The sequence below is a fragment of the Leptonychotes weddellii genome, chromosome 9 (assembly GCF_054177405.1).
Source record: "Leptonychotes weddellii isolate Sample4059 chromosome 9, ASM5417740v2, whole genome shotgun sequence".
NCBI lineage: Eukaryota > Metazoa > Chordata > Mammalia > Carnivora > Phocidae > Leptonychotes > Leptonychotes weddellii.
In genome coordinates, this window is record NC_138377.1 from 53164402 (window position 1) to 53187195 (window position 22794).

Sequence of the window (22794 nt, forward strand, 5' to 3'; positions counted from 1 at the left end):
AGAAGTAGTGAAATGAGGTAGAGTGCGGTAAGAAATTCTCTTTATTTTGTAAATATAAAGGATAGTGATTCATGCTCCTATGTTAATAAAAAATGTAGTAGAAAAGAAGAAATTGTTGGGGCAGGAGAAAGTGGCAGGGATAATTAGGATCGAAATCTTTGAGAACTGAGGTTAAAGTTTGGAAGTTGTTGGGTGACCTTTGAAGGGAGCAGGACACACTATGGATTATGTTGTGAGGGAAGCCAGAGAGTTGGGGCACAGTTGAATGCAGACAGGCAGATTTTGACAAGTAGGCATTTCTACTTATTGACTATATTTTCTCTATGGGATATGAGTATCAGTTATCAGTTAAAAGTGGCGTGGACTCTTAAAAAGGGGGGACAGGGTGCCTAGGAGTTCTGAGGAGAAAAGAGAAAATGTGAAATAATTGTTACAGAGAGGGAATGGAGGGGAGGAGAGGAATCTGGAAAAAATGTGTCACCTCAATTTTACAATGTAACAACTACATGAAGAAAATTTGTAAATATCACAGTTAATCTGTATGCAGAAAATTGTTCTCCATTTTCCAAAAAGTGATAAAACCAGGGCCCTATGGTTAGCCTTAAAGAACATATGTACTAAGTATTAGTACTTCCATGTACTAATACTGGTGAAAGAATTGCATCATTAGATTTTAAAAGCTGTCCAACCAGTTCTCAAACTAGCACCCCATCCAACAGAAGTTTAATTAGGTTTGGAGTTTTGTTTAAACTGACAGCTGTGGTTCAAAAAGCCCCCAAGGTCAGGGTATAATTTGCATCTTAAATAATCAAATTGCCCAAAGGAATTCTGTGGTTCTGTGGTGGTTATTTTTTATTCTGATTTGCAACGAATCTAGGTAATAGCTCTCTTCAACGAATATGGTTCTTTCAAATGCAAAATATTGCATCATGTGCTTTAAGAAGGGAAAAGTGTCCTGAGTCAAACCCTGTTGAGAGAGGTCAAGGAAGAGGAGCAGTTATTCTTCAACTGTTCACCTTGCAGAAATCCTGCAACCTGGCGGATCTAGCAGACCAGAAGCAGGATATAAGCAAAAAAGGCCTTAGAGCAGGCAAAAGAGATGTCAGCAAAGGCCCACACAGAGGAAGCTCACACAATGTCCCATAGGAAAGCTTTTGAGGCCTTCCCTCAGAGGCTATTTACTCTCACTTTACAAACAATATTACCAGGCTTATTTATCTAGCTTCGAAGCCTAGGGCAGAATAGAAATAAGATATTAGGAAGAGAGCTATGGGAGAGGGGCTACTTACAACACACTGAAATACTGACTGCAAAACAGAGACAGCTGTCAGCCTAATGGGAAGGAGGAAACAAAAATTATAAAAAGAAAACAAAAGAACTCAAAGCCCAGCTGAATCTAAGGTGTAGGGCAAACACTTCACTCACCCAGTAAGACCCTGGACATCACTAGATCATAGGCTAGTGAAAGGAACTGACATCCAAAATGGTGTCCTTTGTCCTCAAGAAAAGGATTAACTTAGCACCTGAGCTAGGTAACTGGAAGGCAAGGAGAACAAATCACACCTGCTTTTACAAAAGGAAACAGTATAAAAGATTTTAGAAAGTGTTTCTTCTGAAAGAGTAAAAATTAAAAAGGGCATATTTATCCTTAAGGTATTGAACACATAATTATTAAGAAAATGATTCATTTGCCAAGGGACCCTTAGATGGCAATTATAACGTATTTAAAAATCTAGGTGAAATAACTATTGAGTATTTACCCAAAGAAAATGAAAGCATTCATTTGAAAAGATATATGTATCCTATGTTTATTGCAGCGTTATTGACAATAAGCCAAGATATGGAAGCAACCTAAGTGTCCACCAAAAGACAAACGGATAAGAAAGATGCGGGGTGTGTGTGTGTGTGTGTGTGCGCGCGCGCACATACACGTGCATGCGTGTGTGTGTACAATGGAATATTACACAGCAATAAAAAAGATGATATCATGCCATTTGATACAACATGGATGGACCTAGATGGTATTACGTTAAGTGAAATAAGTCAGACTGAGAAAAACAAATACCATATGATTTCACTCATAAGTGGGATCAAAACAAAACAAAACAAAAACCATGAATAAACAAGCGCAGCCCTGGAAAAGAGAAATAGGTGGGCTTTGTTCTCTGATCTGAGGCCTTCATCTTTCCCAGTTTTCAGCTAGGCTCCTTCCTTCTAAGCCACCACCAGTTAAGAAGTCCCTAAGCAAAGTCACTTCCGTTCTTCTTATCTTGGTCTAAGAGTTTCCAACAGAGCTCAAGAAATACTATTTGCATAGAAAATAACACTTAAAGGGTCTTATTATCAGAAATAATTTTGGTATTAAGGAGGGCACGTATTGCATGGAGCACTGGGTGTTATACGCAAACAATGAATCATGGAACACTACATCAAAAACTAATGATGTACTGTATGGTGACTAACATAACATAATAAAATAAAATAAAATATAAAAATAAACAAGCAAAAAGCAGAACCTGACCTATAAATATAGAGAACAAACTGATAGGTGCTGCAGGGAAGGAGAGACAGGGGTTGGGCAAAATGGGAGATACAGGCTTCTGGTTACAGAATAAGTCATGGAACAAAAGGCACAGCATAAAGAATATAGTCAGTGGTGTTGTATAGTGACCCAGGATACCTATACTCGTGGTGAACACAGCATAACGTATAAAGTTGTCAAATCACTATGTTGTATACCTAAAATTAATGTAACATTCTGTGTCAAATATACCCAAATTAAAAAAAAAATTTAGGTGAAATATATATTGGGTTATAGAACCTAAACTCCATATGTGTTTCAAATAACTGTTATACAACTTATAGCTTCAAAGAGCACAAGAATAGGGGCACCTGGGTGGCTCAGTCTGTTAAGTGTCTGACTCTTGGTTTTGGCTCAGGTTATGATCTCAGGGTGGCAGGATCAAGCCCTGCATCTGGCTTCTCACTCAGCTGGGAGTCTGCTTGTCTCTCTCTCTCTGTTCCTCCCCTGCTCATGCTCGCTCACTCTCTCTCTTAAATAAATAAATAAAATCTTTTTAAAAAAAGAACACAAAAGTAGTAGTTAGTGTATCTGGAGTTTGGTCTCTCTGCTCCACCACTAACTGTATGTGGCCTTGGCAAATCAGTTACTTCTCTGAGACTGTCTCCTCCTCTGTCTGGAGAGATAGTTTTGAAGTATCCACCAATGTTTCCCTCCAACCCATACTCCCAATATTCTCCCTTAACTCAGCTTGGCCATTCTGGGCCCATGGACTCAGGTAAAAAGTGCCATCCCAGAACATAAAATGATAAAACAAGAGTCTTTTTCTGGCTTTCAGGTTTCAAAAGCCTGAGAATCTTTTGGAGCCAAAGAACACTGAACAATGACAACTGATCTGGTAAAAAATTAGATGAGTTTATTTGAGTAATATATCCTCACTCTGCAGCTAGAAATTAATTGAATTCCTGGGACAGAGAAAGCTGGTGGGGAGGTGATGAAAACATAGATGCTGCTGGGTCCCTGTGAGGTCTCATACCCAGCTCTCCATGGCTAAGCCACTAGAAAACAGGGGAAAGTGTTCTGAATGGAGAGAAAAAAAATTGGGGGGCCATTTCCTATGGAGAATCCAAGAAGCAGCAAGATCCCGGAGAAGACATGGCCATGTGGGAGTACTGAAGCAGATGGAGCATTATATAACCTTGCAGAGTTTACCAGGCCCCAGCAAGTCTTGAGAATAGCAAAATGACTTCTGTATGCCCAAGAGTGGCAAACACAGATGGGACAGCTGGGGAAACTGAAGGAGCCTCAGAGATGGGAACAAGAGGCAACTTAGCAGGGACCTGTGTGGACTGACAATGGAGGGGACACCTATCAAGCAAGTGGCATCTGTTGCCTGTCACCAGGAGTAGAAGTCCAGATACTTTTAACCCTGTTTTTTGGTATTAAAGACACCAGAAAACAATGCAGTCAAGCTCTGGATGGAACAATGTCACATAAAGAAGACACAGAGCAAGGTCAGCTTCAGTAGTGGCCATCAGTCCATCCTGGCCAGCAAGTCCCTCTGACAGCCAGTGCAGGACCAGTGGCCTTCACACTCCCCTCCTGTGATGCAGAACTAAGGACCTCATCCCCTCCCTATAGGAGATAGATATAGTACAGGACTGGCCAGGTACCATATGACACACATACTAAGCAAAACAAAGATGCACACATTGAATCTGAAACAGGAAAACATATTTCCACAAAAGGCTACCAGCCCAGCACTAGCTGTTGGGACTCTTTATCTCTTGGTAAGGAAGTGTTCCAGGCCTAATGGGCCAAGTGGGGGTCAAAAGACTGCATGCACAAGACTTCCTTTCCCAACAAGACCTAAGTGGACCTCCAGATGGAAGTATGGATGTTTTAGCAGAGGTCAGCATGGCACATGAGCTTAAGGAACTCTGTAAATATCCCAGGGATGGAGAGGGGAATCCCCAAATTGCTTAAGACCAAATTTCTGTGGTCCTGATGGAATGGGAACTCCAAATAAAGACTAAATTGAGTTCTAGAGAAATAAACATATTTCTTGCACATCTGTGTTTGGAGATTAAGATTCATGCCTACTACACACTGAGACAAACTCCACAGCTATGAAATCAAAAGATAAAGCAAAGAATAAGAAGAAATAATCTATATGGCATCATGCCAATAAATGTGGGAAAACTTGGATAAAAAGAATTACTGTCTAGAAATACATGTCACAAAATTGACCTAGGGTTAAGGAGGGGATTGAAAGCCTGAAAAAAATTAATAATCATTAAAGAAACTGAGATAATTTTTTAAAATCTCTCTTTACCCAAGTAACCAGCCAAACAACATAACAGATGAAAATTACCAAACTTTCAAGGAACAAAAACAATTTTATACAAACTGTTTTTAGAGAACAGAAAAAGAAAGCATCCAATTTTAGTGGTTAGTAGAACCTTGATACCAAAAATGAACAAGCACCAAAAAAAATGGACAAACACATTAGAAGAAAAAAATAGTACACACCAATCTCATGTATAGACACAAATGCAAAAACCCTAATAGAAATCCTCAGTGTATAAAAACATACTGTAACATAACCAAAAACATTTCTCCCAGATTGCAGAGACAGTTCAGATGGATCAACATTATGACAATAGATTTAAGAAGCAGAAGTATTCAACAAAATTCAACACTCATTCGTGACTTAAGAATTCTTAGCAAGCTGAGAAAGGAAGTGAACCTAATAAAGAAATCTATCAAAAAGCTATAATAAATGTCATACTTAGTGGTGAAATTAAGAACCAAGCCTTTGTTTTAAAGTCAGGAATAAAATAGGGATGCTCACTACCACCACTTTTATTCAACACAGATTTTATTAAACAAGAAATTCTACAGGCAAACTATTGGAACAGATAAGAGAGTTCAGAGAGATTATGGGATAAATGGTAAACATTGGTTAAAACCAATATGGTAATAAGCAATTTGAAAATGTAAATAGAAAAAAATCTCATTCACCAAAGCAATAAAACCTATAACATACGTACATGTGTGTAGTTAAATATTATAACTCTATGGTTAAACCTTACAAGTCCTCATCTTACTTGATTTAGCAGGATTTTACACAGTTATCACATCTTTCTAGAAATACTTTCTTCACGTGGTTTCCAAATCACCATACACCTTCTCCAAGTTGTACTTCTACACCTAGCACTCCTTCCCTTTTTTTCATTCTCTCTTCCCTCTGCCTCTAAACAACGGTGTGCCCCCAGGCTCCTGGTCCTTAGATTTATTCTCCTTTCCAGATACACTCTTCCTCTTCATCATCTCTTTCAGTTTAATGAATTTTAAACACCGTCTGGTCACTGATGACTTCCAATCTTTCTAACCCTAACCTCCCCGCTGAACTCTAGAATTATAACTAAATGCCTATTCAATATCTCCACTTGAGAGTGTATTAGGCATCTCAAACTTAACATGTCCAAAATGAACCCCACAACCTGGCTTACCTATGGTCTTCACCTTCTCAGGAAAAAAAAAAACCCTATATTCTATATTAGCTACACCCACCAAAAACCATGGAGTCATTCTTGATTTCTTTCTCTTTCTCTCTCTCTACACACACACACACACACACAAACTCTCTCTCTCTCTCAACCCATAAGCAACCTTCAAAATGTATGCGGAATCAGACTATTTCTCATCTCCTTATCACTATAGTTGACCCAAGCCACCATCATCTCTCACCTGGATTATCATAATAGGTGCCTAACTGGTCTTCCTTCCTTCCCCTAAAATCTATTGTCCACACAGAAGGTAGATGATAATTTTAAAACAAGATCAGATCATGTCATGCCTCTGCTCAAAACCCTCCAATGTCCTCCCACACCACTCAGGGTGAAATCCAAAGTTCTTAGCATGGCTACAAGACAACCTATCAGTGATTCTCAGCAGGGACAGTACTGCTCCCTAGGGAACATTTGGAAATTGCCTGGGGGAGGAGAGCAGCATTTTTGGTTGTTAGGATGGGAATGTGCTACTGGCATTTAGCGGGCAAAGAAGGACCAAGGGTGTATTAGACAGCCTGCACTTCATGGGACAGTCCCACAAAGCAAAGAAACACCTCACATTAGCTTGAATGTCAAATGTCCTAAAAGGCTTTTATATGGGTAAAAGACATTTTACAAATGTCTGAGACCAGAATCTAACTCCATTCTATATATTTAAGCACAAAATACTCCCTCTCATTTAATCCACATTATATTTTCCAGGAATGCAACTACTGTGTAAACAGAGGGAAGACTATACTTTGTTTTCTTGGGAAATTCAATAAGAGTTACTTACTATCTTAAGATATCAGGTCAACCAAGGCAACTGCACAAGCAGTTTATCCACCAAAACAACACACCTGTTTCATTCTGCGTTGGTAGCAGTTGCATGCAGAGATGAACAGAGGATATATGAAATCCATTCCATTAACTTTAGAACTAAACACAATAAAGCAGACACATGTGAAACACAGGAATAATGAATATTTAATTATAAAGGAAAAGTTTTAACTACAGTATTGCCAATCTGTATGATTTTTAAATATTTTAGCAAAATAATAAATTTGTCATGAAAATTACATATTAAAGTTATTTAGTTTTGTTTTGCTCTCAGACTGTTTACAGAGGTCTATTTCTCCATACCTTCTCGGATTACTCTTTTTTCTGTAGTCTCATAATCTATCAAAGGAGATGGCTTCCAAGGTCTTTTTAAGTTCAAGAGACTGAACGTATAGTGACATATGTTGAGATTTCAACTTGGAAGATATGGGGGAAGGGGTGCGGCTGATACTTTTTCACTTTGTTCCACGTTGAAACAGAGATTTATTTGGACACTACCCTTATAAAGAGGCTTAGCTCATTTTCTCCATTTTAGAAGTCCTTAATTGGTCTTAGCATGCATCCCTATTTCACTTGTCATTTCTCATTTTCTTTTACCATATACACAAAAATCTAATCTGCTATTATTTATCTCTACATGCATTCTAGTGCCACCTGCACTCTGTTTCCATTTTCCGGTCCTTCTTATACATTATAGCTGCTTATATTCCTACCAAGAGCACATTCATTATCGGTAGACAAAAGCAGCTAACAACTTCATTGTATCTTCCAGTGTAGTTGTTTATAATTATGATTCAATTACAAGTTACTCTCACTTTTCCTTTATGTTACAAATAAGGCATTATATCAATGTTTGACATTATGTGGGTCGGGAGATGATAATTATCTATGAATTTTATTTCAGGATAGTAAAAGGGGCAAAATACATGCAACGTATGTACAATAAGAAAGGAGCACTGAGTCTGATAGTATTGAGAACCACTGTCCTGGCTGACCTGGCTCTGGGCTACCTCTCTGACTTTATCTCCTACCATACCCCCATTCAAAGCCCCTCCACCTTGCTGTTCCTCAAGCTGCACAAGAACATTCCTGCCTTGGAGATTCGCAACGTTTCTTCCCTCTGCTTGGAATGATCTTTCCCTTTATAGGAATTGCACGGCTTGCCCCATTCTTTCAAGACCTCTGCTTAAATGTCACATTCTACGGTACATCCCTGACCATCTGATTTAAATACCTCTCCACACCATCACTGTCTATCTCTCCTATCCAGCATTATTCTTTTTTATGTCACTTATCGCCACCTGAGACATTACCAATTTGTTTATCCTCTGCCTCCTCTTCTAGAATGTAAACTCCAAGAAAGCAGGAACTTCATTTGTACATTGTTGTTTCCTCATATCTAGTACAGGCATCCAATAAAACTGAATGGACAGACAAATGTCTTAATGGCCAAAGAGTGTGCTGATGTGAGCCTGGATCCAGCAGGTAGTTTCCAGGTCCCTCATTCCCTACTGAGACACTGCTGCCATGCTATTAAATTCTTGGGATATTTAACGTTCATTGAATATTTCATTTGAAGAAAGGTTCCCACAACTGAAAAGCATTGGAAAGCTACTGGCCTTTCAAATTAGCATAGTCTCAAAAACACAATAAGGTTGTGGGCTGTAGGGAAACAGATTGGTACTCGCTACTGGCGGGAATGTAGGTGGTTCAAACTTACTGAAAGGCAATGTGAAAGTGTATACTAAAAACCTTTAAAAAAAATGCAGTGTATTTAACATGTGTTGCTTTATTTAAGATCATTTTACTCTCACAATATTATAAGACAAATATAAACTCTAACTGCAGGGGTGAGAAAACTCACACACCAATAATTTTAAGAAACAAATAAATTACAAACCAAGAATCCCTGTCAAAGTCATCAAACCAATCCCAAGGCTTTCTCCACCATTTTTCATTGTCAGCCAACTCTCTTGTTGTATTACCTAACTGCTTAAAGCTAAAAATTGGGTCACAAATAAAAACTTTAAATTCTTAGCCCAGCACAATGCTAAACACTGCAGATGCTCAATAAACTGCTGGAAAGGTAAAGTCTCCATAGAAGATGCATCATACATAGAGACTATGACAGAAACTGCTCCCAATACCTCTTTTACCCTCTTCCATAGTAATAGTATGTGAATCGTGGTACACAGCTGCCCAGAATAGTGACTTCATTTTTCATCCTTTTTTTGTAGCTAGATGTGGTCATGTGGCTATGTTCTGGCTATTGAAATATGAACAGAAGTGGCGAGCAAATTCAAGCACATGCTTTTCTTATTTTATTTACACCTTCCTGCTAACTGGAATGCAGATGCGATGGCCGCAGCAGCCACACTGGACCTTGAGATGACCTTGGTAATGAGGGTCACAGTCAACGAAGCAATAAGATGGCAGGTAGGATTCCTGACTCTGCAGAACATTATATCAGTCCTATATTACCTTTTACATGACATTTTACAAGGGAGAAATAAACTTCCATCTTATCTAAGTCACTTTTATTTGGGGTTTTCTGATTATCTGCACCCATTAGCTGCCCAGAATAAGTTCTATTAAGACTGCTACTTCCTCCCATTTCCTTGTTACTTGATATTTGGCTAAACTAATTTGGCATTGTACTGGTGACAGCCTATATGAATTATGCATGCTATTTAGCACTTTCAAAGATTCCACTGTAAATGGATATTTAATAAGCTTTCTCACTTAACCCTAAAGAGCAACAGAAGAGTCATGCATAAAAAGCCATAATTTAGTGAACTGTTTAATAATCACTTTCCAAAGCAATAATTGATTGTCAAAGACTGTACATCTAGGCAGGTCTCAACAGCATTATGAAATCAGAACAATGAAAAGTGTCTCAGCTGTCTCAATCTTTCATTTCTTCAGAACCTTATTTCAAATGATTAAGAGATGAAGAGCTTGAGACTGGAGATGTTCTTGAGGGGAAATCTGGCTGAAATGATGAGGTCTAGCTTTATTATAATCTTCTCTTGTGTGCCTAATAAATTTGCAGTAAGCCAAGCAAAGAATAGGAATTTTATTTACTGCATTATCTGTGAGATCTACAGAGAAGATAGACTACCAACTTAAAAGGTGCAGAAGGGGTGGAGGGTGCAGGGGATTTTACTTATTATCAAGACTGGTCAAATTTGATGACCAGTATGCCAATTAATACTTACCCACGTGATCATGGCAATCCTGCATCCTTACTTAGATAATATCCAAAGCACTGGCGCTTCATCCTAGCTTTTAAGGGAATTCCTGGTAAGGCCACTGACACACTTCATTCTCTCAAGTCAAGGGTTCTCAACAAGACCCCAGAGCACCACAGATAATAAAATTTCAAGTATGTAAAAAGTTCCCCAAAAGGATGGGGACTCCACCTATACCCACTGGGCTAAGAAGAGAAAGTGTTTGAGGGCATTTTTTTCACTTTGAGAATAGCTCAAAGATTTAAAAATAAAATAAATAAAATAAAATACAGCTAATAAGATGAAGTAGAAGTGGGTCAGTCTGTTATTCTGCCTTTATTTGACGTGAGAGATGGCAGATAACGGAGATTTTATCTTTTGTTCATATTAACAACAACTTAAGTTGGCAGAATCAGTGGTACTTGGCTGACTGTAACTGGCTAATGTTATATAATCAACTACAAGTGTCGTCAATACCTGCAATTCATCCCACCTCTATCCTTTAATGTTCTGACTCAATATGAATCTTAGGTGTACATTCTGAGCCCCATCCCACAGCCACCATCTCTACCATCACCACAGGGCTCTGTGAGCAGTAGATCCTTGCTTCTTGACCTAAATGTGCTGGGCTCAGAGGTCACCAGGGTGACCATCCCTGAACAGGAGAGTGTGATGGTCCTCCCACTAATGCAGTCAGCACAGAAATCTGAGAAGGGAGAAATCATGGTGAAAAAAGATTCTGGATACCTGTGGTCTAGGTCTTATGATAGTGAAGGAGAAAAGGAAGGGACCGATGGGGGGAAAGAGAGAAAGGAAGTGCCATCAACATGATGTAATAAGAATAAAAACAATTCTGGTCTGGCTGTCAGAAGAACTAAAGGGATCCAGTCTCAATCATGCTAATTAGCTATATGACCTTGCAACAGTCACTTGCTCTCAATTGGTCTCAGTTTTGTTATCTAAAATACATAGTTAATTAGGTTATCTTCCAGCTCCAGACACTATTTTACTGAAAAATGAGGGTAAGGAAACACTACGGAAAAGTTTATCACCAACACTCTAAAAGTTCTTTTCCATATAATAAAAACACAAAGTAGAACATGTCAAAGAAAATCTATTAAATGAGAATATATTATTTCCAGTTTCAATGCAATAAACTAAAAATTTAACCTTTTTCCACTGTGCTCATAAAAACTCATAAAGATAATAAATATGACAGGGGCACCTGGGTGGCTCAGTCATTAAGCGTCTGCCTTCGGCTCAGGTAATGATCCCAGGGTCCTGGGATCGAGCCCTACATCGGGCTCCCTGCTCCGCAGGAAGCCTGCTTCTCTCTCTCCCACTCCCCCGCTTGTATTCCTGCTCTCACTATCTCTCTCTCCATCAAATAAATAAATAAAATCTTTAAAATATATATTAAAAAAAGATAATAAATATGACAGATTTTGTCAAGCCATCCTTTTCCACTATGGTGGGATGAAGATTCGGTGCACTTTTTAGGGGACTAGGGAAACCAGATACTTATAAAGTAATATCCTCCCAAATGAAATATATATTCAGTACAACTAGATAATGTGCTACACAGTCTAGTAGGCTGCCTTGATTTGGGATGAGAGATGTTCAGACATGATTGTGGTTTGCTAGGTCTCAAGATTTTGATTTTAGGGTCAAAACTTTAAGGATCTACCCATCCTTAAAACCAAATGTTTACCTATTATGCTTTAAAACAAGGATTGTAAGGAACACAGCTGCCTAAGTTGAGGCTGTTTACAGCTACAGAATAATGGACTTAAAATACAACCAAATACTATACTTTTCAGTAATAAAAAAATAAATGACTTCCACGTATGATAAGTCAACATATAACCTAACTGGGTTATTCAGTTGGTTCAATTTGCTGTCAAGGCAGCCATATTATTCTAAGCCCTGATATCAACGTTCAATTTCAAATTCAAAAAAAACTGTTTAAAATTACATAAACTCTTCCCTCTCATTTTACCCAAAATAGATGAAAATCATGACTTGAAGATATCACAAGAATTACCTTTAAAGTGGACTAAAACTCTAAAATGTTAAGGTGGCAATTAGTGCTGGATTTTATATGAGTAGTTTATCAGAGCATGTCCACCTCATATCCTACTAAAGACAGTCTAAGCCCTTGAACCAGTCCTTAAAATTTTAAAGCATTAAAAAGGTCTACATTAGGAAATCAAAACATAAATTGAGTTATGTATTGAAATGACAGTCCACAGAGGGGAAATGTTTTTATCCCAAATATCCAAATAATTATACCTGAAATAGCAAGAAAAGGCAATTATTTTGCCAACATTTAAAACTTCTTCACTTTTCCTCACATGTCCTTAAACCCTGGTATATGTGAAAATGGATCACTTTCAAGATTCAAATGCATTTGTCCTATACAGTCTAAATTAGGGGACGTTATTATACAAACAGGCAAAAGAAAAAATTATTGCTGAGTGGCATCTGTGCTAAGAATCAGAAAATAACATCTGAATTCTACAATAAATTAGCATTTCATTTTTCAAGTAACTTGGTATTCAATCTTGAAAGAAAATCCTCATGGAAAATAAACTGCACTTATATCCAAAAATAATAAGCTTATTTTGAAGGTACAACTTCTAACTTGGTTCAAGATCATGACTACAATCAAACTGACTAAAGGAATAGGAATTTTCCTTCAAAAACTACTATAATATTTTCCATCTTCTAAAAATGAATGTAAATTAAATACATAAGCATTTGGTACTTATTGAAAGTACCCAAATGTTATCTGAGATTTTAAAACTTCACAGAAAAAAAAGGTGTAAATCAAGAAACTTCTTAATCATTATTTCATTTGTACTAGCTTAAGCTGTTATGTCTATGAGGACAAAAAGTACTGCACAAAAGGAATGTGTAAGAGAAAAATGTAATAAATGTGTCTGTCATCTTGAATAGAAAAGATTTGTCCAAACTAGTCCCTCCCAATTGTATTATGTCATTCAAACAATATAAATTGCTTTTCTTGCCCCAGATCCTGGTAGGTTCCCTAATTTATACCTCCAATGAGCAAAAATTTATTCCTAGGATAGGGAAAGATGAAATTTGAAAAGCAAAGAGCCAAAGAAATGTTTAAATATTATGAAATAATAAGCAGCTCTTTAAAGGAACAACTTAAAAGTTATACATATTGATATGTGTCACAGAGTATGTTGCAGAATAATGTATACCCTACGTTCTTATTTTTGTAAAGAAAAAACTTTGTGTGCATGTATGTATACACATTTGTACTAAAATATTAAAATAAGTGTAGAAGGATAAACAACAATAAGCACTGGTTACTATGGGGAGCTAAGGAGGGCTTAGAAGGGAATATATTGTTTCCTTGTGTTTCTTCTTATAATTTATAAAAAGAAACACACATTTTTATCAAGAATCTGATAACATTTTAAAGTTTTTATTTTGAGATCATTGTAGACTCATATTTACTGTTGCAAATAATACAGATATATCCTAAGTACTCTTTGTCTGCCTTGCCCCAATGGTAATATGTTGCAAAACTCTAATACAATATCATGACCAGAACACTTACACTGATACAGTCAAAATACACACATTTCCATCACCACAAGGATTTCTCATGCTGCCTTTCTCAAGCCACACACACTTTCCTCCCACCCTCCCCTACCACAAGCCTGTCCTTAACCCCTGACAACCACAAATCTATTCTCCATTCCTATAATTTTGTCCTTCTCAGAATGTTATATAAGTGGAATTTTACAGTATCTAATGTTTACAGATTGTTTTTCTTTTGGGGGAGGGGGTGTTGTTTTTTGTTGATTTTTTGTTGGTTGGTTCGTTTGTTACCTCAGCATAATTTTCTGGAGATTCATCCAAGTTGTTACAGGTTATCAGTACTTCATTTCTTTTTATTGCTGATTAATATACCCATTTACTCCATGAAAGACATCTGCTTTGTTCCTAGTTTTTGGTTACTAAATAATAAAATCTGCTACGAACATTCATCTCGGATTTTTTATTTGAATATAAGTTTTCGTTTCAGTGGATAAATACTGCTTTGATTGTGTCCCACAAATTTTGACATGTTGCATTTTTATTTTAACTTAGTTCGATGTCTTTTTTTCCCCCTAAGACTTCCTTGTTGATCCATGGATTATTTAAAACTGTGTTGTTTAGTTTCCAAGTGTTTGGAGATTTTCCTTTTACCATTCTGGTATTAATTTCTAGTTTTGTTCCATTATGGTCAGAGAAGACACTCTGTATGATGTCAGTTCTTTTAAATGTATTGAAGTTCATTTCTATGATCCAGATACGGTCTTAGTATATGTTCCATGGACAGTTGACAAGAATGTGTATTGTGTTATAGTTGGGTGCAGTGTTTTATAAATATTGATTAGAATGGTATTGTTGAGTTCTTCTATATTCTTGGGGAATTTCTGTCTAGATTTTCTACCAATTGTTAAAAGAAGGATGTTGAAGTCTTCAACTATAATTGTAGATTTTGGGGCACCTGGGTGGCTCAGTTGTTAAGCATCTGCCTTCAGCTCGGGTCGTGGTCCCAGGGTGTTGGAATCAAGCCCCGCGTCGAGCCCTGCATCGGGCTCCCTGCTCAACGGGAAGCCTGCTTCTCCCTCTCCCGCTCCCCCTGCTTGTGTTCCCTCTCTCGCTGTGTCTCTCTCTGTCAAATAAATAAATAAAATATTAAAAAAATAAAAATAAAAACAATTGTAGATTTTCCTATTTCTCCTTTCAGTTTTTATTTCACATATTTTTCAGCTCTATTATTTGGTGTGTACATATTTAGGATTGCTTTGTTTCCTTGGTGGATTGACGCTCTTACCATATTGTAATCCCCTCTATGTCTCTGGTAATTTTTGTTGTTCTGAAGTCCACTTTATCTGAACTTAATATAGCCACTCCTGCTTTCTTTTAATTAATGTGTGTATGACATATTTTTCATCTTTTTTTTTCAACCTGCCTATATCATTATATTGGAAGTAAGTTTCTTGTAGACAATATATAGTTGGGTTATGTATTTAATCACTTGCCAATCTCTTTCAATTGGTGTATTTAAACAATTTATATTTTATGTAGTTATTGATATGTTAGAATTTGAAGCTGTCACTTTATTTTTTTTTCTTTTTTCTGTTTTTTTCTCTGTTTACCTGCCTTCCTATGAGTTAACAGTTTTTATAACTCTATTTTGACTTATCTATAGTGTTTTTTTAGTGAATCTGTATAGCTTTTTTAGTCACTGCTCTAAGCATTATATTATATATACATAACTTACCACAGTCTACCGGTATTGTCATTTTCCAGTTAGAGTGAAGCATAGAAACGTTCTCTCCCTTGATATCTGTTTACCCTCCCCTCTTTATAATTGTCTTAAATTAAATTAAATTTCCTCTACATACATTTAGAACCACATCAGGCAGTGTTATAATTTTAGCATCAGCCATCAGACACAATTTAGAAAGCTCAAGAGAAGGAAAATCTGTTGTATTTAGCCATAGTTTTTGTTTATTGTGTTATTCCTTCCTGGCGTCCTTTTTTTGAATAATTTCCTTTCTGTTTAGAGAATTTATTTTAGCCATTCTTTAAGGTAGGACTGCTATTGACAAATTCTCTGAGAAAGTCTTGATCTCCCCTTCAATTCCTGAAGAATAATTTCACTGGATACAGAATTCTGGGTATACAGCGCTTTTCTTTCAGCACTTGAAAAATACTGTACCTATTTCTTCTGGCTTTCATGGTTTCTAATGAGAAATCCATTGTCATTCAAGTTGTTTTCCTCCATAGGTAACACACTGTTTCTCTCTTCACTGCTTTAAAGGCTTCATTCTTTTCTTTAATTTTCAGAAGTTTGACTATTATATTTTGGTATGGATTCTTTTGGGTTTCTTTGGTTTGGGGTTCACTCAGCTTCCAGGATCTTGATGACACAAAGTTAGATCTTTTGTGATAGTCCCATAGGTCCCTCAGGTTGTGTGCATTTTTTTTCTCAGTCTATTGTCTCTCTGTTGTTCCGATTGAGTAAGTTGTATTCCATCTTCAAATTCCATCTTCAAATTCACTGTTTCTTTCCTGTGTCCTCTCCATTCAGCTGTTTAGCCATCAACTGGGGTTTTGTTTCACTTATTGTATTTTCAGTTCTAAAAATTTCCTTTGATTGGGCACCTGGGTGGTTGAGTCAGTTGAGCATCTGACTCTTGGTTTCAGCTCAGGTCATGATCTTGGCGTTGTGGGATTGAGCCCTGCATTGGGCTCCATGCTCAGCACAGAGTCTGTTTGGGATTCTTTCCCTCTTCTTCTCCCTCTCCTTCTGCCCCTCCCCCGGCTTGCATTCACGTGCTCGTGTGCTCTCTCTCTCTCTTTCTCAAATAAATAAAATCTTTAAAAATTTCCTTTGGTTCCTCTTTATATCTTTGATTTTACTGAGACTTTCTATTTCTCTGCTCTTTCTATTTTTTCATTGTTTCAAGTGTGCTCATAATTGCTCACTGAAGCATTTTTTTGAGGGCCATTTTAAAATCTTTGTCAGATAATTCTAACATCTCTGCCATCTCAGTGCTGGCATCTATTAATTATCATTTTTTCTTTCAAGTCAAGATATTCCTGGTTCTTAGTATGACAAATGATTTTCTACTGAAACCTAGACATTTGAGTATTATGAGAGTCTGGATCTCATTTAAACTTCCTATTTTAGCTGGCTTCCTATGGCATTACTCTATCAGGGGTAGTTGGGGGACGACATTACTGCCAGGTAGGGGTAGTAGTCCAGGTTTCAACTTGATCTCTGTTGACACCAGGGGTGGGGGCGTCCTTGTTATTGCTGAGTGGGAGTAGGAGTTCTGGTCCCCACTAGGCGTCTACTGACACCATCCTAGCTGTAAGGGATAGGGGTATCTCATTACTGTTCCCCAAATGGCCTCCAGTGACACAGGGAAAGTGGAGAGGGCAACCTCTTTACTGCTGAGCATTATTGAAAGTCTTAACTTTCCACTGACACCACCTCACTGGGGAGACGGTTGGGGTAACTTGTTACAGCCTGGTGAGACTGACAGTCCAGGATCCCCATTCAGCAATGGCTGGTGGGTGTGTGGATGGGGTCATAGATTTTTTTTTTTTCCTGCTGTTTCTGGCTTGAGTAGCACAGTTATTGTCTAAAAGTTTTGTCTTTCTAGTCTTCGCCTTTCTTGATCCCTTGGCTAAAGAGAGCCGGCTTTTGCTGGAGCATTTTCTGCATCCATTGACATTCCTAGTTTGCCAGCTTCTTTATCTCAAGTCCAGAGGATATGAGGCAAAAAAGAAAGCCCAAAGAAGCATCACTATGTGATTCCTTGGAACCCAAAGTCCCTAGCCAGTCGGTCTTCCCCTCTCCACCTTTTGGAGTACTCTCATATTTGTCTTATATATAATGTTTTTAGTTGTATGGAAGAAATGGGGGAAAGTACATCTATTTCATCTTTCCTGAAGTGGAAGTAGGTATAAATTTCGTGATATAACATTTGTGGGCTACATATTATTTGTTCATGAAAGATCTTGGAACATGAATTCTTTCTTACCTAGGTCATGTTAAAGTCATTTTTTCTTTAGAGCTTTGTGGCGAAAAGCAGCTACACATGAAAGGAGCAAGGATGGGATGGTTCCTTCATCCTCAATTAACATCTGGAAGGTAGTCTCTGAACTTTAGTCTCATATAATCAGAATGTATGTTGTGAGTAACTGATTCCTCGGTACAGCAAACATAGGACCATATAACATTTCTATTCTTCCTGCCATGGTGTATTCATACTGTTTAGGCCAGTGATTCTCAATGTGTGGAGGGAGGGTGCCCTACTCTCCAGGGTCTCATTTAGCAACATATATATGTTTTGATTGTCATGACTTGGGCAGCGGGCGAGGAAGGGGAGCAAGAGGATTATGCTACTGGCAACCACAACCTATAATTCACAGATCAGCCACCCACAACAAAGAATTATTTAACCCAAAATGTAAATAGTGTTGAGGATGAGAAAACTTTGTTTAGATGTTTAACCTACATTTGACAGCTAAATTTAATCTTCAGGTATTCTGTGCAACTTTTGGCCTATTGTTTGTGAAATTCTGAATGTCAGGTCTGGAATGGCCTTGCCCAAGCTCTAAACAAAGACAACGCAGCCTGCCAAGATTGTCTTTACCTCCGGTTTTCCCTCTGAGGATTGCTGTGTGATTCCAAGGTAAAATATCTAAAGTGAAGAACCATATTCCTTGCTTATCCTGGAAAGGATGTTGTTTATATAAATTACGAATGTTTCAAACAAATGTCCTTATTCTAATCTTAGGAATTTTTAAAATCATAACTTAGACACCACTTTTACACCTGTATTTTTTATTACAATCTATCACCTACCCAGGCAGCCACAGCCATTTCTTACCCTAATAAAACTTTTGAAAGCACTTTCATTCAAAATAATGCAGAGCTCTGTCTTCTGGAACTGTTGGGGTGGAGAAAGGCAAAATTTAAAAAGGAAGAATGAAATCACCAAAGCACTAAAAATCATGAAAGCACTAAAAATCAATATAATGAAAAGCAGGGATGGACTAAGGCATTTGATACAGGCTAAGTCCTGAAACACAGCGCTAGTGCCCCTGGCTCCTGATTCTACTGCTCCGGGCCCCTCCTCTACATTGAACAATTCAGGGGGCTGTAGCACCACAAACAGATACACAAAACAAATAAAATGCCAGAAAGAACAGAACTCACTGTCCTGGTATTCATTCCTCATTTGACACTCTTTCTTCTTATATTTTATTCTATTTGAACCCTTCAAAATGGATTTCAGAGCAAGGGCATTCCTCTCTTATGGCCCTTGCTCTGAAAAGGTAACTTTTCCCAACTGTGCAGGACTCTGAGCCAGTTTCTAATACCGGCGCCTCTTCGTGTCAAGTACCTTGACTATGTCACAGAGTTACTTCGTACAGGGGCAGGCACTGAGACCTGTGTTCTCTCTATTAAGGCTCGCCAGTGCACATCCCTAATGCCTTTTTTCTGTGAGACCCACACAAAAGCTAATTAGAAATCCCCATTTTGAAACTTCATCAAGATAAAAAGCTTCTGCACAACAAAGGAAACAGTCAACAAAACTAAGAGGAAACCCATGGAATGGGAGAAGATATTTGCAAATGCCATTGCAGATAAAGGGCTTGTATCCAAGATCTATAAAGACCTTCTCAAACTCAACACTCAAAAACAAATAATCCAGTCAAAAAATGGGCAGAAAACATGAACAGACACTTCTCCAAAGAAGACATACAAATGGCTAACAGACACATGAAAAAATGCTCAAAATCACTAGCCATCAGGGAAATACAAATCAAAACCACAATGAGATACCACCTTACACCAGTTAGAATGGCAAAAATTAACAAGACAGCAAACAACAAATGTTGGCGAGGATGTGGAGAAAGCAGAACCTTCTTAAACTTTTGGTGGGAATGCAAGCTGGTACAGCCACTCTGGAAAACAGTGTGGTGGTTCCTCGAGATGTTAAAAATAGAATTACCCTACGACCCAGCAGTACACTAAGGTATTTATCCCAAAGATACAGTTGTAGTGAAAAAAGGGGCACATGCACCCCAATGTTCATAGCAGCAATGTCTGCAATAGCCAAACTGTGGAAAGAGCCGAGATACCCTTCAACAGATGAATGGATAAAGAAGATGTGGTCCATATATACAATGGAATATTACTCAGCCATCAGAAAGGATGAATACCCACCATTTGCATCGACATGGATGGAACTGGAGGGGATTATGCTAAGTGAAATAAGTCAAGCAGAGAAAGACAATTATCATATGATCTCACTCATATGGGGAACATAGAGAATAGCATGGAGGACCATAGGGGAATGGAGGGAAAACTGAAGGGGGAGAAATCAGAGAGGGAGACAAACCATCAGAGACTATGGACTCCAGGAAACAAACTGAGGTTTTCAGAGAGGAGTGGGGTAACCGGGTGATAGGTATTAAAGAGGGCACGTGTTATGATGAGCACTGGGTGTTATATGCAACTAATGAATTGTTGAACACTACATCAAAAACTAATGATGTACTACACAGTGACTAACTGAAGATAATAAAAAAAGAAAAGAAAAGAAATCCTCATTTTGAAACAGCCCTAAAGCAGCCACACTGACCTGTTGAGTAACTGTGAGGAGATGTGGGTCTTAACTGAAAACATTTGTCCTACTCTGCTAACAAACATTAGGTCAAAGACGACACTGGGGACTTTTGTCCTTACATGTTTTTGTTCCCTAATGGGCTTTATGATCACATTCCTTACAGACTAGAGTGTATTTTGGGGCTGAAACTTTTTTAAAGACATAATGTGGCAGCAGGATTCTGTGTACTAACAAGAAGTTTGGTGCCGCAGCCAAGAACAGTAACAGAATCTTCTCTCTTACAGTCATCCTCATTGCCATTCTCAAAAAAACTACGTCTCTTTTTTCCTTTTTCCCTCCCCTTCCCTCCACTCTCCCCCCTTCCCTTCTCCTCCCCTCCTCCCTCTCTCTTTCTGTGGGACTCAGATTCCATTGTTGCTATTTTTGCTTTGAATGTCCCTGCCACAGCAGTCTATGTAATGGACAAAATATCATAACCTATAACCCTATCTAGTTTTGCTCCCTCCTGGGGACATATCACAATCAAGAAATGGACAGTTCTGGCATGTTTCCAGTCCAGTCTCTGGGGTGTGTCCACCTGGGGTAGAATCCCAGCTCTGCCATTCCTTAGTTTGGACACCGAGCCAATCCTTTAACATCACTAAAGCTAGGAAACATCCTATGTAAAGTGGGGCTTTTATAGGTATCCATCTGATGAAGTTGTTGGGACAAAATGCACGCAAACTGTGTCTCATTTTGCTTGGCACACAAGAATCACTTATAATCTCTATAACTAGGAAGGCCTAGGAAGTAAATTTTTTAAAATATTTTAAGAGAGGGGCGCCTGGGTGGCTCAATAAGTTAAGCGTCTGCCTTTGGCTCAGGTCATGATCCTGGGCTCCCTGCTCAGCGTGGAGCCTGCCTCTCCCTCTCCCTCTCCCCCTCTCTCTGCCCCTCCCTCCTCCCTGCCTCCTGCTTTCTCTCACCTCTCTGTCAAATAAATAAAATCTTAAAAAAATATATATTTTAAGAGAGTGATTTTCACTAAAAATGACACAGAACTACAAATTCAACTTCTTAGTAGTAATATATTGATCTGCTTAGTATAAAAATGTACTGCTAATGTGAAGTTATAACAGAAAATGACTGAGTTTTCCATATAAAACATCTGTTCTGTTATTTCAATACTAGATAGTCACAAAGACTTTGAAACGAAAGGTTACCAGTGACGTCTTACTCAGGTCTACAACCAATGTGCTTTGAGCTAATTTTTGAGATAACCTCTCAATTTCTTTCACTGAAAGAGGAGACACTCCCCCTCGATGGAATATTCAAAAATTCGAATTCCAAATTCAAAGCACTTGAGTAACACCCCAGTGTTTTGTCCAGCTTGTCCAGCTGGTAACACTCCATATGCACTTAAATATGCTATGAATGTTTCCTAAAGTTGCATTTACCCAGGAGAAATATTAACTCTTCTTCTGGTTCACCTACTTCCATTTTAATGTCGTAGTTCTGGCCGAGGACACTCTGTATGAGCTCTTTGATAGTCTGGTCGGAGGCCAGCTGGGCCTCCGACTGCAGTGAGGCGATGATCTCCTCTATGGTTGTCGGGATCACTCGCACCCGCTGCGCGGCCTGCGGGGCAGTCTCCCGCGAGTCGCCCAGCCGGATGCTCCCCGGCTGGCTTTCGGAAAGTGATCCGCGCGCTTCCCGCCGCTGGCTGGCTGAGCCCGAGCTCACGGAGAGGGCGTGCCTCCTGGCTCTCCGCCGGCCGCCCGCCTCCGCGTCGCCCGCCTCCGCGTCGCCCTCCTGGCTGGAAACGGAGCTGCCCTTCCTGGGTTTGGCCCGGCGGGCCTCTGCGAGCGCGGCCGTCTCCCGTTTCGCGTCGCGCTCCCGGCCCGGGTGCAGGACGGGCTTGGGGCCCGTGGGCCTCGGGCTCCTTCGGCCCAGGCGCGCCCCGGGCCTCTCCCTTGCCGCAGGGGGCGGCATCAGGACTAACGGTCTCGACGTGCCAGCCCTGGAGGCGATGACCGGCGGCTTTTTCTGGGGCTGGTACCGGAGGAACGCAGAGCTCCGCAAGTAGAAGTCGTGGGGGCGAAACGGCCGGGTCTTCCCGGGAGCGGCCGCCTCGCTCGGGGCCGGGGGCCGCGCTGCGCCTCGGGGCGCCTGCTGCAGGAGGGCCGCAGCGGGGGTCGTAGGGCCTTTAGCTCGAGGGGACCCTGATGGCTTTTGGGGTCCATCGTAGGTGGCCCTGACCTTCTCCCCAGGAGGGGCAGGGCCGGGGGCCTGGAGGCCGCACACTGAGGCTTCATCCACAGCCGGCTTGGAGGCCAACTTCTGCTTGAATCGGAGAAGATCCTTTTTAGTTTCCTGTCTCATCTTCTCCAGCTCTTTAAAGATGTACGATTCTTCTTTGTATTTCAGTCCAAAATGCTTCGAAACTGCGGACATCTGGACTAATTTGTCCTGTGAAATAACGACAA

The 22794-nt window shown here is 39.3% G+C and overlaps 1 protein-coding gene across 1 annotated transcript in view; it reads right to left on the reverse strand.

The window, feature by feature from the left end:
• TTC6 (tetratricopeptide repeat domain 6) overlaps window positions 1-22775 on the reverse strand; it is a 180551-nt gene extending 157776 nt beyond the window's left edge. Inside the window, exon 1 of the mRNA XM_081829680.1 lies at window positions 21803-22775. Coding sequence (XP_081685806.1) covers window positions 21803-22762 — 960 coding nt within the window. The 5' untranslated portion in view covers window positions 22763-22775. The remainder of the gene's footprint in view (window positions 1-21802) is intronic.
• Window positions 22776-22794: the final 19 nt, after the last annotated feature.